The sequence below is a fragment of the Propithecus coquereli genome, unplaced genomic scaffold, assembly GCF_000956105.1.
Source record: "Propithecus coquereli isolate 6110/MARCELLA unplaced genomic scaffold, Pcoq_1.0 Scaffold208, whole genome shotgun sequence".
NCBI lineage: Eukaryota > Metazoa > Chordata > Mammalia > Primates > Indriidae > Propithecus > Propithecus coquereli.
Window position 1 is genome coordinate 913,740 of NW_012145856.1, and position 14,708 is coordinate 928,447.

Here is a 14,708-nt window from a genome sequence, read left to right on the forward strand (position 1 = left end):
ATCCTTACAAAAAGGAACTGGGATGGCGGGGAGGATACCACGAAACTCAAATTCACAGAATACAAGTTTTTACATTTCATTAAGAATTAATCTCACAAGGCAAGTGATTTCTAAGCTTTTTCCTCCCTGGGAAAATGTCATTTTCTAAACTAAGGATGATACATACACCCCATTTTTACTCCTAGAAACATTTAAGCATTAAGGTGAATCTCTTGCCTGATAGGGCCTCTTTTTCATACCCTTTGGATTGTATGCAGGAACCCACACTTCTATTTTCTTGACCTCAATTCATTGGCCACAGTTAACTGGCCAGATAAGCACAGGTTTTATTTAAAGTCACTCTCCTGCAGTTGCCTCCTGATAAGAGAGTCAGTCTATCTTTAACTCTATGACCACTTCACAATCCTATGCCTTTCACTAAGTTTCTGATGGGGTTGCCTTCCTGATGAGCATCATAACATCTGCCTTAACTAACCCTTGCAATCTGGGTACAAATTTCACAGCAGCATTCTTAGTCATGCTAGCAGTTTCTCCACATAGCTTAACATTAGTGAATTTGTGACAACTAAAAACAATGAAAACATCTTTAACTGGCAGTGAAGTTCTTCTTCAATATCCTTTTGTTAATAATTACCATTTTCTTTCAATGAGGCAACTAACTTCAACACTTTGGCCTGGATGTTAGCCAAAATGATTGGCATTTTTATATTTTTATGTATATGTGTATAGATAGACACACACACACACACACACACACACACACACACACACACACACACACACACAGACATGGTCTTTAATCCAGAGCAGCAGAAGTAAATGCTCCATTTAAACCATAAACATCTTTCTGTTCTAGTGCAATTTAAGCAAAAAAATACTGAAGGAACTTTATCCTGGTTTTTATAGACACAGAACTTTTTCAGCATACTTTGTAACATAGCTTCCTGGAGGCTCAGGTCCTGCCCTAGCTTCACGTTGCTGTCATCATTTTCAAATCTTTCTAATCACATCCCATTTCACTTTCAGCAACTTTGTTCCAGTTTGGTATTAATAAAATGTCACCTCGGTTTATTGCTGGGAGATAAAGAGGCAACACAACTACACACTTGCTGATCTGAGGGTGAACTGACTAGCAGATGTACAGTGACGAATCACTGACACGCAGAAAGAAGTGGCTTGACTGGTCACGACTATGATGCCCATCTATTACTTATGTGGTGACTGTGGACTGAAGAGCCGGCAGAGAAGTCTGTATTTTATAAAATTACAGTTAATACACCTCGGTGACTGAAATTTGAACCATGGTGTTTCGAGGCCTGGTGTTATTTAACTACACTATGATAAATTAAATTTATGCATACTGGAACCATGCAGAGAGGACTGCCCATGGGTTCAACAGCAAAGACAAACAGGAGAAAGGACACAGGGATCTCAGAGATAGGAGGTTACTTTATAAAGACAAGGAAGGCCCAGAGTGGTACAATGAAGAAAGATGTAAAGTTCAAGGTACTGAGCACATCAGCGTGTCTATGGCCCACTATCATGAATCTTAAAGAATCAAAAAGAAAATAAGATCAGTTTTCTTTTTCTTACCAAGATTCCTGACCCTCCCACTTTCTTTTTTAAGAGGAAGGCAGGCTGGGCTGGAAAACTAAAGGGTTTGTGCCAGGAGGAGAAATTATGCAACACAGGGATAAGAAAGCAATGGTTAGTCAGTAGCATACATCAGAAGCATTTGTCACGTGGTATAAAGAGATAAAGGAGGAAAATAACAGGCCTGCTTAGAATGGAGGTGGAGAGATGTGTAGGCCAAAGAAAAAGCGAACACATTCGATAACTAAATCTAGCAACTGGCAAATGACAGCAACAATGATTCTGGTGATTTAAAGCTGGTCCAGGTAGAAGATTTGTTCCCTCTGGGAAATTAGAAGCTGTGATACTATTTCACACTGTAAGTGCTAGTTAATTTTTGCACAAGTACAATCAAATATAAATTGAGTAGGTGCAAATAGGGCTGAAAAATAAGGCCCAGGCTCAATTACATTTTCTATAACTTTCCTAATAATCTCCCCATCCACAGAACTCTAGATATTCTTTATTTTAACCTCTCATATCACACATCACAATCTATTCAACAGCATATAGCCTTTGGTCTCTTAAGAAAGGGGCTCTGTCTTACTCACCTATCCTGGCACTACTTTGAATGGGGTAAAGCGATAAAAGGCACAGGTTTGTAGAGTCCAACATGTATGAACTTAAATCCTGGCTCTGCAGTGTGGATCCGGGCTGTTAATTAATTCTATAAAATCTGTTTCTTTACTAAAATATGGGAGCACCTCAAAAGGTTGGTGGGCATTAAATGAGAGGGCTAGTTGAATCATTGAGCACAGAGACTGATGTAAATAGACGTTCAAATAATAAGTTACTCAATGTATGTTTACTGAATGATAAACTGACAGTTCTTCAAAATCATTTTTAGTAAGAAAATTATTAGGTTATAAGTATGAAATTATCCAATTTACTTAAGCACTAAGTTTGACAGTTAATATCTCTGACATTTCACTTTGATACTTCTTGTTTGTTTGGTTTTTTTTTTATTGTGAAGGTACATCCTCATTCTTTCAACCACACGTTTGGCTTGTGATTATCTTTGAAATTTTTTTTTTAGAGCAATTTTTGTGAAACCATGGATGAGTCAAAAATTCGTGTTATTTTCAAATATGAGTTCCATCATGGAACCAATGCTGCACAGACAGCTCAAAACATCAACAAAGTGTTTGGGAAGGATGTGGTTAATGAATGCACAGTACATCGATGGTTTGAGCAGTTCCATTCTAGTGATTTTAATCTTGAAAATGACCCATGTGGGTGACCTGAGACCAAGGTGGGTAGTGATGAGCTGAAAGCTATCGTGGAACTGAATCCATCTCAACCTAGGTGTGAATTAGCGGCAAGGTCTGACATTACTATTCCAACAATATTGGACCATTTGAAATAAATGGGCAAGGTAAAGAAGCTGGATAGGTGGGTACCGCATAAATTAAATGAGCATCAGAAGAAATATCGTCTCAAAGCTTCCCTTTCCTTGCTGTCACGACGTAAAGGCCAACCATTTCTATATTGTATTGTTACATGTGATGAAAAATGGATACTTTTTGACAATTGCAAGCATTTGGCACAATGGTTGGATAAAGATGAAGAGCTGAAACAGTCCAAAACTGAATATTCATGAAAAAAAGCTAACGGTGTCTGTTTGGTGGTCTAGCATTGGTATTATCCACTACAGCTTCACGATGAAACCTGGTCAACTGATTACAGCGGATGTCTACCGCAACCAGTTGGACAAAATGGTGAGGATGCTTGCAACTAAGCAGCCAAGACTGGTCAACAGAGACAGGGCAATCCTCTAGTAAGACAACCTATGACCACATGTAGCACAAACAACACTGCTCAAACTACAGAGGCTGCACTTGGAAATACTCTGTCATCCACCGTATTCACCAGACCTTGCAGCAACTGACTATCACTTCTTCCTGGCTTTGGACTACTTCTTGCAAGGAAAAATATTCAATTCTCAACAAGCTGCGCAAAACATCTTTCGCAATTTCTTTGCCACTTGCTCTCCAGGCTTTTTCGCTGCTGACATAAGCGACCTACCGTTAAGATGGCAAAACTATGTCGACAGTGTAGGCATGTACTTTGATTGATGACCTAATATATTTAAAAGACAAGAGTTACTTGGGCATTTCCACATAATACTCAGAGCTACTTTGATTTTTACAGCATATGTGCATATATTAATCCCCTTCAAAAAATTTTGACATTTTCTTAGCTAGAAGTTCACATTCAATATTTAAGTATTTGATCCACTGAGCAGGAATAAGGAGTAGAAGACAGTCACAACCTTAATTATATGTGATGACAACCAAATCCAAAGACTACAATGCACAGGAACTATAAAAGCACAAAACTATTAATACTGGCACCAAAAACTTAACCCACTGCCTGCAAAACACTAGAAACCATATGACCAGAAGTAAACCAAAAAAAAGATAATGGAGTATTAGCGAATAGGGTGCTGTGTTCTGGATAATGACATTTCCAGCACAAAATGTCTAATTTTTAAAAGAACCACCACCATGCTAACTAAAAATTCAGTTAAATTATTAACTATGATTTTTTTTAAAAATTCTGCTCCCAAATCTCCAATGTGGACCCATGAGAACACGGTCACTTTTGGAACTATTTCCTGTTGAGGGAAACACTGCAGACCCAAAAAGTGACACTGAGGTCACCAGTGTCACAATGATCTCTGTTCACCATCACCACATTCTCCTAATGAAGAGATATTTCGGGCCTCTTCCATAACTGTAGTCCCAATCCCCAGTCCGTGACCCGGTACTGGTCCGTGGCCTGTTAAGAAACAGTCCTTGCAACACCCATCCCATGGCACTCCACCTCCACCCCTTCCCCAGTCTGTGGAAAAATTGTCTCTCATGAAACCAGTCCCTGGTACCAAAAAGGTTGGGGTTCGCTGCACAGGGACCCCAAAGCAATACTACTTACTGAGGTGAATAAATTAGAAGCAGCGTACATCTACACGATTCCAACAGAAACATTAGCATTAATTATCCTAATTGTCAGGCCTCTGAAAAATCTTGGCACGTTGTTAGCTCCATATTTAGAATTTTCCTATCATTCCAAAAATAATTGATATAAGATTTCATCTTCATAATTAACTGCTCCCCTTCAGGAACCTAACTGACAGCATTCACCTGTTTATCCCTGTCTTCTTACAACTTTGCCAACCTGGGTGGGTGTCTATTTTTGGTAATACTAAAAAAATGTTTCTTGCCAAGTTCCACAGCACACTCCATTATAACCTTTCACGGTATTTTTAAAAAGCTTACAAATACCTTCTTTTTCCAGTCTCCTTTGAGGCTATGCTCTTGGGGATAAAAGCTGAAGTTCAGGGGAATGAATGACATTTATTTACTCTACAGGTGTGGACCTGGCAGGACATTATTAAAAAAAATGAATCAAATGCCTAACGGTAAACATGACAAAAATCAAAATTTGGTCAAAAAAGTTAAGAATCCTGTAACTTTGCTTTAGAGACTGAAAAGAATAGCTAATGTTTCATTTCTCAGATATTTTCAAATGGTCATTTCTCAGCTATGGGCTGAATCCATCACTGGATCTACTAATATTTTACTATTTCAGAGTTGGTGTAAGTCATTGTCTTTCTCACATGCTAATTTAAGAAATCACACAGGCCGGGCGCGGTGGCTCACGCCTGTAATCCTAACTCTCTGGGAGGCCGAGGCGGGTGGATTGTTTGAGCTCAGGGGTTCGAAACCAGCCTGAGCAAGAGCGAGACCCCGTCTCTACTAAAATTAGAAAGAAATTAATTGGACAACTAAAAATACATAGAAAAACCTAGCCGGGCATGGTGGCGCATGCCTGTAGTCCCAGCTACTCGGGAGGCTGAGGCAGGAGGATGGCTTGAGCCTAGGAGTTTGAGGTTGCTGTGAGCTAGGATGACGTCACGGCACTCTAGCCCAGGCAACACAGTGAGACTCTGTCTCAAAAAAAAAAAAAAAAAAAAAAAAAAGAAAGAAACCACACAAATCATAGTATTACATACATATCTGAATCTACTTAGAACACATACACCCAACTTTACATGAGGTTCTCAGTAATGCAGAGATTAGTAAGAGTGCCCAAAAGCTACATGTGTGACAAGTGGTCACCACACTGGACAGCACAACTCTACAGATTAGTGATTCTTTTTTTAAGTACTTGAATGTGACATTGCCTTAATTACTGTTAGTTTCCCACCACAAAACCAAGACATTTTATAAACCTAATAAAAGATCTGCATTGTATAAGCACAAACTCCAGAGTCTTTCCTCTTAGGTTTCCCATCATGTATGTTCAGCCTCCTGGCTAGATTAGCTCTTTATGCTTTTTAAATACTTAATCTCAGGGACAGTTTATTTAAATTTTTCCTTTTTAAAAAAAGATTTCTCTAGTCACAGAAATTTCTCTAGTCATAGTTTGCCCACTCATTTCCAATACTGCTCACATTCTTCACGAGGATGTATTCGGGTAACGTCTATTCTCCTGAGAAATACATGGTCTTGGAGCTTGCCATAAACTTTCACCAGCAACAAATGTAAAGTAGACAACAGAAAATAGTGTTATCAACCCAAATATTTTTTCTCTTTTGGCCTTCCTATTCTATGTGCCACCTTCTTTTCTGTATCCTTCCCAATGGGCACATCTTTCCATTTTTCAGTTAGCTTCTCTTTAACAGAGGTACCCCTTTTCCATGAGACTTAGTGCATCGGCAGAGTGAGTTAAAAATGTATCCATCAACTCTTTTTTCTTCTGCCTTTTCATAATTAAGACCAAAAGGATGGGAGGAGGGAATCAAACTCTGAAAAATAATCCAACTTGTTCAAGCCTTCATTGCTCTTCTTCACTGGCAAATCTATCACAGCCTGTTTCCTCTGTGGTTCTATGTGGCTATTAAAAAGTTCCTGAATCAGGAAGACTGTCCACCTACAGGAAGCTACAACTAAGAACACGAAAACAGACACCAGAAACTGCTCAATCATTGTCACCTTCATTTCTAGTCAAGGCTCCATGATCATTCATCTCTGCTTGCTTCCTCCAATTTTATTTTCTAGAATCATTTCCTGCTTATTTTATTCATCAATACCAGAAGTTCTCTTAAGTCTGGTAAGCATTTTCTTATTTTCAGGACCACTGGTCACACACACCACCAAGAAACCTTTGTGGTTTCCTTTATCCCCACCTAATTACTAACCATGGAAATGGAGTCTTCCCATATTTCAGCGGCCTGCCTAATACTATTCACAGCCTGTCCAATTTAAAACTCTTCGGTGGTCTAAACCAAGAAAATACCTTTTTCCTCTCTTCTGTGAAAATTCTGTAACCCTCTCTCGTTTCTTATAATCATTCTTATAATTATTTTCCGTTTCCTTATGGTATTCTACTGAGACTTGCAAACAGAACTACAAATTCTTTGAAAAAAGTGTTATATGAGGTTTCCCACAGGCAATGGTGAAATGCTCTCACAGCCTTGTGGAAATGATTTTGTGATATAAAATGGTCACATATTTCAGTAGTGAGCCCTTCAGCTTCAAGGTTGCCCTCAGAGTCAAAGACTATTAGCCTTTGTCAGAATGAAGGTATTAGTATACCTAGAGAAGATGTGGCTCAACTCAGAGGATAAATACAAACTAAAATATGAGATGCCATTCTTTCCCCACCACACACAGACCTAGCAAACTTGTAAAGATTAAAAGAAACAAACAAAGATGGAGGGAAAAATCAGCTGCAACATAATGACCCTTGCTATTTGTGGTAGGACTGTATTTTGGGACAACCTTTTTAAAGAGAGAAATTTGGTAGGATCAAATCCAAATTTTAAATGCACCTTGGCCCAATATTCTAGGAATATACCCTCCAGATATAGTTGGGCATGCTCAAAATAATGTGCAATGGATATTCACTGTTGTGTGGTTTATAAAGTAAAAGATTGGAAACTACCAAATGTCTACCAATAGGAAATGGTTCAATAAAATTAAGGTCTAATCCCTAAAACAGAACACTCAGCAGCCACTAAACAACGAGATAGTTCTGTATATAGGTGAATACTTCAAAATTTTTCAAGTGAAAAAAAGTAAGATGCAGAACAGTGTATATAGTATGCAATCCTTTGGGCACAAAAACGGACATATACATAATATAGTAGTCTCCCCTTATCTGCGGATTCGCTTTCCAGTTGTAGTTACCTGTTGTCAACCATGGTCCAAAAATAGGCGAGTACAGTACAACAAGATACTTTGAGAAAGAGTACATTCACTTAACTTTTATTACAGTACATTGTTACAACTGTTCTATTATTGTTGTGAATCTTTTACTGTGCCTAATTTATAAATTAGGTATACCATAGGTATGAAAAAACAGTATATATAGGGTTTGGTATTATAAGTGGTTTCAGGCATCCACTGGAGGTCTTGAAACATATCTCTAGCAGATAAGGGGGGACTACTATACACATAAACTTGTAAATGTATGGAATATCTCTGGAAGAATGGAGCAAAAGGTGAGTAGTAACTGTTTGTATGAAGAGAAACTGGGTGATTGAGGGGCAAGGGTGAGGAGAAGATTTACTTTTCATTGCATTTTGATTTTGTTGTAACTTTCGATTTCTTACTTTGTCCATGTATTACCTATTAGGATAATTAATGCTGACTCGAAACTCAAATGTGAAGGTTTCATATAAAATAATGTTTTAATGGTGTTAAATTTTTGTTTTTTAAGCAGTTTAGCCAGTAATGGAAGCCTAACAAAGGACTGACCAAGGCAATCCAAAGACTATTTAGAGAAAAGGAGTCAGCCAATGAACTCTGAACTACCCAACAGCTTTGCAACACTATCTCTAGCAGAGAGAGAATGGAATCATGCTATTTCAGCTTGAGAACATTATTTGCTGTAACAATCTCTTCTTGTTCCAACTCTATGCTAAGCAAGTTCATGTGCCTTCCACATGGATCTGCCTAGCATGGTCTAGTTTCAGAGCCACTAGTAATCCAAGCTGTACATGTTATTTAGCAATTCAGGTTTTTATAGTTTTTAAAAGCCCAGCCCTGTTCTTAGTGCAAAAAACAAAGAAAAACAGGCTTCCAAGTCTGCACGCCTGAAAGTCAGTTCCTAGACTGTGGCAAATCAACCAAGGTTAATATTACTCTTTGAGATACCTTTAGGAAGGCAACCAACTGGCTTCCCCTAAAGATAGCACTTTTCTCTCAAAATGTCAATAACTGGCATAGCTACAAGGACAGTTTCTCTTTTTCTAATATTTATCCATCTCTTTGTATTAAGTTAACTGTTATTCTCTTATTGATGCTAATTATTTTTGGCTTCCTTCTATCTGACATGTGAAAGAGGGTGACATGTTTGTTCAAAATTCTCCTTCAAATTATTCCATTATTTATTGAATGTCTACTATGAAGTAAATGTTGTTCTAGGTGCCAGGAGGAACTCAAAAAGCAGATAAAGCAATCGGAGTGAGGAGGAAAATCTGTACAAACTCAGAAATACAAGGGCATGAATACAGGAGTAGGCAGGGTTCTAACCAGGTCTGTGTACATTATCAGTTGTTGTTCTGCCACTTCTCTCCGCCATATCACCATTCTTTTCCGCCTTCTTTCCATTGTAGCAACTAAATAACTAATATTCTCCAAGCTTCCTTCTAGTGTAGGTCTTCCATGACCTCTATCCATCTCCATGTTTTTGGTTGGCCTCTGCCTCCTTGCTTGCCTAGGCAGCCTGGAGGAATTGCTGAGATCCTTCGCCTTCCTCTTTTCCCTGGTGCGTGGCTCCATGATGCTTCTTCCCAGCAGAGAAAAATGAGATGCCATACAACTGGCAGGTATTTTCCCCTTGTATCTGAACCAGAATCCCCCAAACTGGTGTCCCATATCTTTCAACTTTTGCTATAAGTTAAATAAAGTGAATTTTCTGAATCTAGCTCATAAAAGATGCTTAGTAAATATTTGCTCTGCATCCACTCATAACAGTCAAGAATTAGAAAAGTTTGAGTTGTTGCAATGGCGATTTCTATAAAACTATCATTTTCAAAACTTACGTTTTTTGTAAAATTCCAATTTTGTGGGTTTTAATAGGTGTTATTTGGAGGGAGACCAAGGATTCTTTGGTCAAATATACACAGGAAACACTGGGTTATATACAAAGTTAAGTGAGTTTCTTTACTGTAGTATTACTGATAGCACATTTAATAAGTTAATCTCTTAGATGAGAATATTAGGGAAATATTATGGGAAGCATTTTTCATATAATCTTTTGACTCAACATTCTTTTTTCCCAGCACATCTGCCAGGCTTCAATTCCTCCCCTGAAAAATGAGTACCTACCTCATGGGGTTATTATAAGGTCTGAATAAGGTTAAGACACATAATAAGCACTCAAGAAGACGTAAGTATAATTACCACTTCATTCCCACATCCTGATACTTAATATGGCAATATTTCCAGAAAAGTCAAACAAGAAAATTTTTACTGTATAGTAATCCCCACTGTTACCACCAGCTGCACAGAATGGAGTCCTCCCTTAGCCTGACAGAGACTGTCTTAAGGCTACAAGTAATAGGAAACATTTACAGAAATAATTGATACATATGATAAGGTTATCAGTAAGAAACTTATACCTTACAGAAAAAGCACAAAGTTAAAAGGGTCTTAAGAATTTTCTTAATTCCAAAAGGAAAGGTCTTAAGTACTATGAAAGCTGAGGCAGCAAATATTAAGTACCATTATAAGTACTTAATAAAAGTCTGATGAAAAACCTAAGAAATGCATGGATAAATGAATATTACCCTGAATAACAACCCAAATATTATTTCCTAATCACTATAAAACTGGGAAAACCATTACATTTTTATATTTAGGCTCCCTTATTCTTCTTTTTTTAAAAAATCATTTTTTATTTATCTATCTATTTATGTATTTATTTATTTGAACCAGGTTCAGAAGGTATCCCTTACTCTCTTTATAGAAGAGTGGTTGACAGATTTTAAGAAGTATTAAATGTACTTGATTGAATTTATCTCCCAAGTGTGTCAAAATCTAAAACCTGCTTCCAGGGGTGGGGAACCTTTGGCCTTAAGGCCACATGTGGCCTTCTAGAGGTCCTTAAATGTGGCCTTTTGACTGAATCCAAATTTTACAGAACAAATCCTTTTATTAAAAGTGTATGTACAGCAGAGAAAGAGGACACTTTTCTCGCCTCCTTTGGTGCTTAAAAAAGAACAATCTTGAAATCAGAAGGCCACAGGTTCCCACAGTTCTTAAGTGAGATCTATTTTTAAATATACGGTACCTACCTCATATTTATAATTTATACAGGAATTTTATAACTTATAAATTTACATAGGAATCTCTCTCTGCCTGGTCATCTGGGCTGTTTTAGAACTATGCAAAATCTTCTAAGACTGAGAAATGATCATAAACAGAAAACTAAGCTATGACGAATTAAATGCGTTAGTGGAAGAAAAGTTAAGAAAAAACTGTACATTTTTTTAAAAGTCAACTTCCCAACTATTTTTTTTTCTGGTTAACACTAATCTCAAATCTTTCCAGTTTTAAAATACCCGGATTCTAAGGGTATAACTTCACAACAATATCATTGCTTCTATCATCTAGTTTCTTCCCTTTATGAGCTATCTATTACAAATATCTGGTAATCCTCAGATTAAAAAATTTAAGGACAGGGTTCAGCAAACTATGGCACATGCCAAATACAGCTTGCTGTCTGTTTTTGTATGGCAGATAGCCAAGAATGGCTTTTTACATTTTTTAAGGCTTGTAAAATGAAACAAAGAAGATTATGTGACAGAGATCTTATGTGGTTTGTGAAGCCTAAAATATTTACTATTTTGCCCTATATGAAAAAGCTCGCTGACCCTGCTCTAGGACATTATAGCTTACTTAGTCACTTCAGATAATTCCTATCAATGAGAAGTTCACAGTGAAACACCAAAATCCACAGTAATTAGGAATAGAATAGGCCAGGCGTGGTGGCTCATGCCTGTAACCCTAGCACTCTGGAAGGCCGAGGCGGGTGGATTGTTTGAGCTCAGGAGTTGGAGATCAGCCTGAGCAAGAGTGAGACCCCATCTCTACTAAAAATAGAAAGAAATTGAATGGACAACTAAAAAATATATATATAAAAAAATTAGCCAGGCATGGTGGCGCATGCCTGTAGTCCCAGCTACTCGGGAGGCTGAGGCAGTAGGATTACTTGAGCCCAGGAGTTTGAGGTTGCTGTGAGCTAGGCTGACATCATGGCACTCTTGCCCAGGCAACAGAGTGAGACTCTGTCTCAAAAAAATAAAAAATAAATAAAAAATAAATAAAATTAAAAAAAATAATAGAATGGCTTTATAAAAAGATTTGCTCTCTTCATGCAGCATACCACTTAGTTCCAATAACCAATTAAATCATTTCTTAGAATGCTATCACAGAACACAGCACATTATGGAAGCTCAAATATCAATAGAACCACCTGAACAATAGTGCTTCAGTTATAATGCTAGTCCACACAAAGTGGTGATATAGCCTGGATGCAGGAAACCCTTTTCTCTCATGGGAATTCAGACCAACTGGTTACTGAAATAAGCTCTAATCATTTTCTCATATCGCACCTCCCTTATTTCTTATTTTCTCTTTTATGGCTAAAAGAAATTCTTTGATTTCTCTGAGGTCTACCCTAGGTGAGATAAATATATCTAAAATCTCTACTCACGCCTGTAATCCTAGCACTCCGGGAGGTGGAGGTGGAGGTGGGAGGATTGCTTGGGCTCAGGAGTTCAAGATCAGCCTAAGCAAGAGCGAGCCCCTGCCTCTACAAAAAATAAAAAATTAGCTAGGCATGGTGGCATGCGCCTGTAGACCCAGCTACTCGTGAGGCTGAGGCAGGAGGATCCCTTGAGCCCAGGAGTTTGAGGTTTCAGTGAGCTACGATGACGCCATTGCACTCTAGCTGGGGCAACAGAGACAGACTTTGTCTCCCAACCCCAAAAAAAAGAAAAGAAGAGAAAATCAAAAATCTCTAATGTGTTTTCTAATTAAGTTTTCTTACAGAGAGTTCTCTCTAAATATTCAAAAGAAAACAAACTCAGTAACTCACTCCAGAGCAGGTCTCAGAACTCTGACTTTTAATGCTTCTAATATTCGATTTAACTCCACAAACGGTTCTTTCTGACTTGGGTCCACAGAAAGACCAGATTCCTAAAAAATAACAGAAAGAACTTTTGTTAGTAGTCATCAGGATAAAGAGATCTTGGTAAAAGTATTTGATAGATTATAAAATATGGGGCAAACCATTGAAGATAATTTCCTTTTAACATGTATTTCTATGGCAGAGATTAATGATTGCCCCTAGTATCATTCTTCCCCCTTTTCCACAGTAGAACCTCCAAATTTCAGTAGGGTACATGACCATATGTAAAATAAAGCTGGGTATACCTTTGGGAGATGTAAGTTCTGCCCAATGAAATAAAAGCATGCACTCTTTGTTGCTTCCTAGGATACAAAGGTGTGGCTGCAGCTTTGGCTGCCATGCTCGTGGTCCAGGACAGTAGAGCTACAAGGAGTGTAGGTCTCTAAGAGCTTAAGGGAACCGAACCATACATGCTATGGATGTCTCACCACCTATTTCTGTATGAGAAAAAGTAAACTTCATTTTTGTTTAAGCCACTGTTACTTGGGGTCTTTGTTATTTAAAAACAAACTTAATTCTCAATGACACAATTTAGGAAATTTGTACCGACACACACCTAAAATCCCTGTAAGATACAGAGAAAGATCTGAGTTATCATTTATTTGATCTGTTAAAAATAGAAAGGCTCAGATTAGAGGTTCAGTTTACAGACTGGTTTTGAATTATTTAATCCTTTTAGTCTTTCATTTTTCCAAACAAAAAATGGACATATTTGAAACACGGACTTCGGTGGGGGGGGAGAACCAAGGGCAACACACGTAACCTAAACATATGTACACCCATAATATGCTGAAATAAAAAAAAAAAAAATGCAACTGCACATAGTGGCTTAGAAAAGAATATGGAGACAAATTGGGGACTGAATCCCAGTTTTTTCATGCAGAACCTGTATGGCCTCGAGCAAGTTACTTACTTCTCCAGATCTCAGATTTCTCATCTGTAAAATGGGAACAATAATTTCTACTTGACGGGGTTGCAACAAGGAATAAAGGCAGGGCCTGTGCTTGAAGTAAACACTGAATACATGGCAGCTGCTACTATAATGACTTCAGGATACTGGCAAACTGTTCTAAGACCCCTAGGCTCATGTCTAATAGAAATAAAAGACAAGCGCTGCTTACCTGAGGTAAATTTTAGTCTGAAATTCACTGATAAAATTCTAGATCAGAAGAACAAACATTAATGTTTGGTCCCTTTCCTCTTCTCTCTGCTATACTAACCTTCCCTATCAAAAGGGGAAATGAAGAAAAGTACTGTCTTCTCTGAACCCCTTGATTCATGATCTGGGACCAACCCTCTGTGCCAGGAACAAAGAAAGAACAATTCAGATAACAAGTTCTAGGACTATAATTTTCACCACTTAAAAAAAATTCCTAATAAAATGCAGTCGTCTCTAATAATTAAAATACTTAAAATCTATCTATAGTTAGCAGAAGACTCAAAACCTCACTCTGCGAATAATGCAAACTCCAACGAGTTCCCTTGTTTTTTTCATACATACCCTCCCAGTTGGCACACTGTTACCTGGCAGAGCTCCTCAGCTACATCCAGCATTCCTTGTCGGAAAAAGTGTTCCACCATCACCTCATTGAGAAGCCTTTGGCTGTCTGCTTGCCAGCAGCCATCTATCCCCACACTGCTGATGTCAGAATCAAAATTCTGGGGGAGAAAAAAAAGAAACGAAATCAGGTCTAGATGATTTTCACATCACCTAAGAGAAAAAATGGTCTTCTTTTCAATCTAAGATAGTCCCTCTAAGTACCCAATTTCAATTTATCTATAGCCTATCACGGAAAGGAATTTTTCCATTGTTCCTTTCTATAATAAAACTTGTCATCCCCATAAATTATTGCTAGAAGAGTAAATAGGTA

The 14,708-nt window shown here is 37.9% G+C and overlaps 1 protein-coding gene across 4 annotated transcripts in view; it reads right to left on the reverse strand.

The window, feature by feature from the left end:
* Nucleotides 1-14,708, reverse strand: part of RMND5A (required for meiotic nuclear division 5 homolog A (S. cerevisiae)) — a 66,127-nt gene that overhangs the window by 13,682 nt on the left and 37,737 nt on the right. For all 4 annotated transcript variants that reach the window (XM_012644248.1, XM_012644245.1, XM_012644243.1 and 1 more), the window contains 2 exons: nt 14,362-14,496; nt 12,745-12,845 (listed from right to left, as the gene is read on the reverse strand). In XM_012644248.1, the coding sequence (XP_012499702.1) occupies nt 12,745-12,845; nt 14,362-14,496 (236 nt within the window). The remainder of the gene's footprint in view (nt 1-12,744; nt 12,846-14,361; nt 14,497-14,708) is intronic.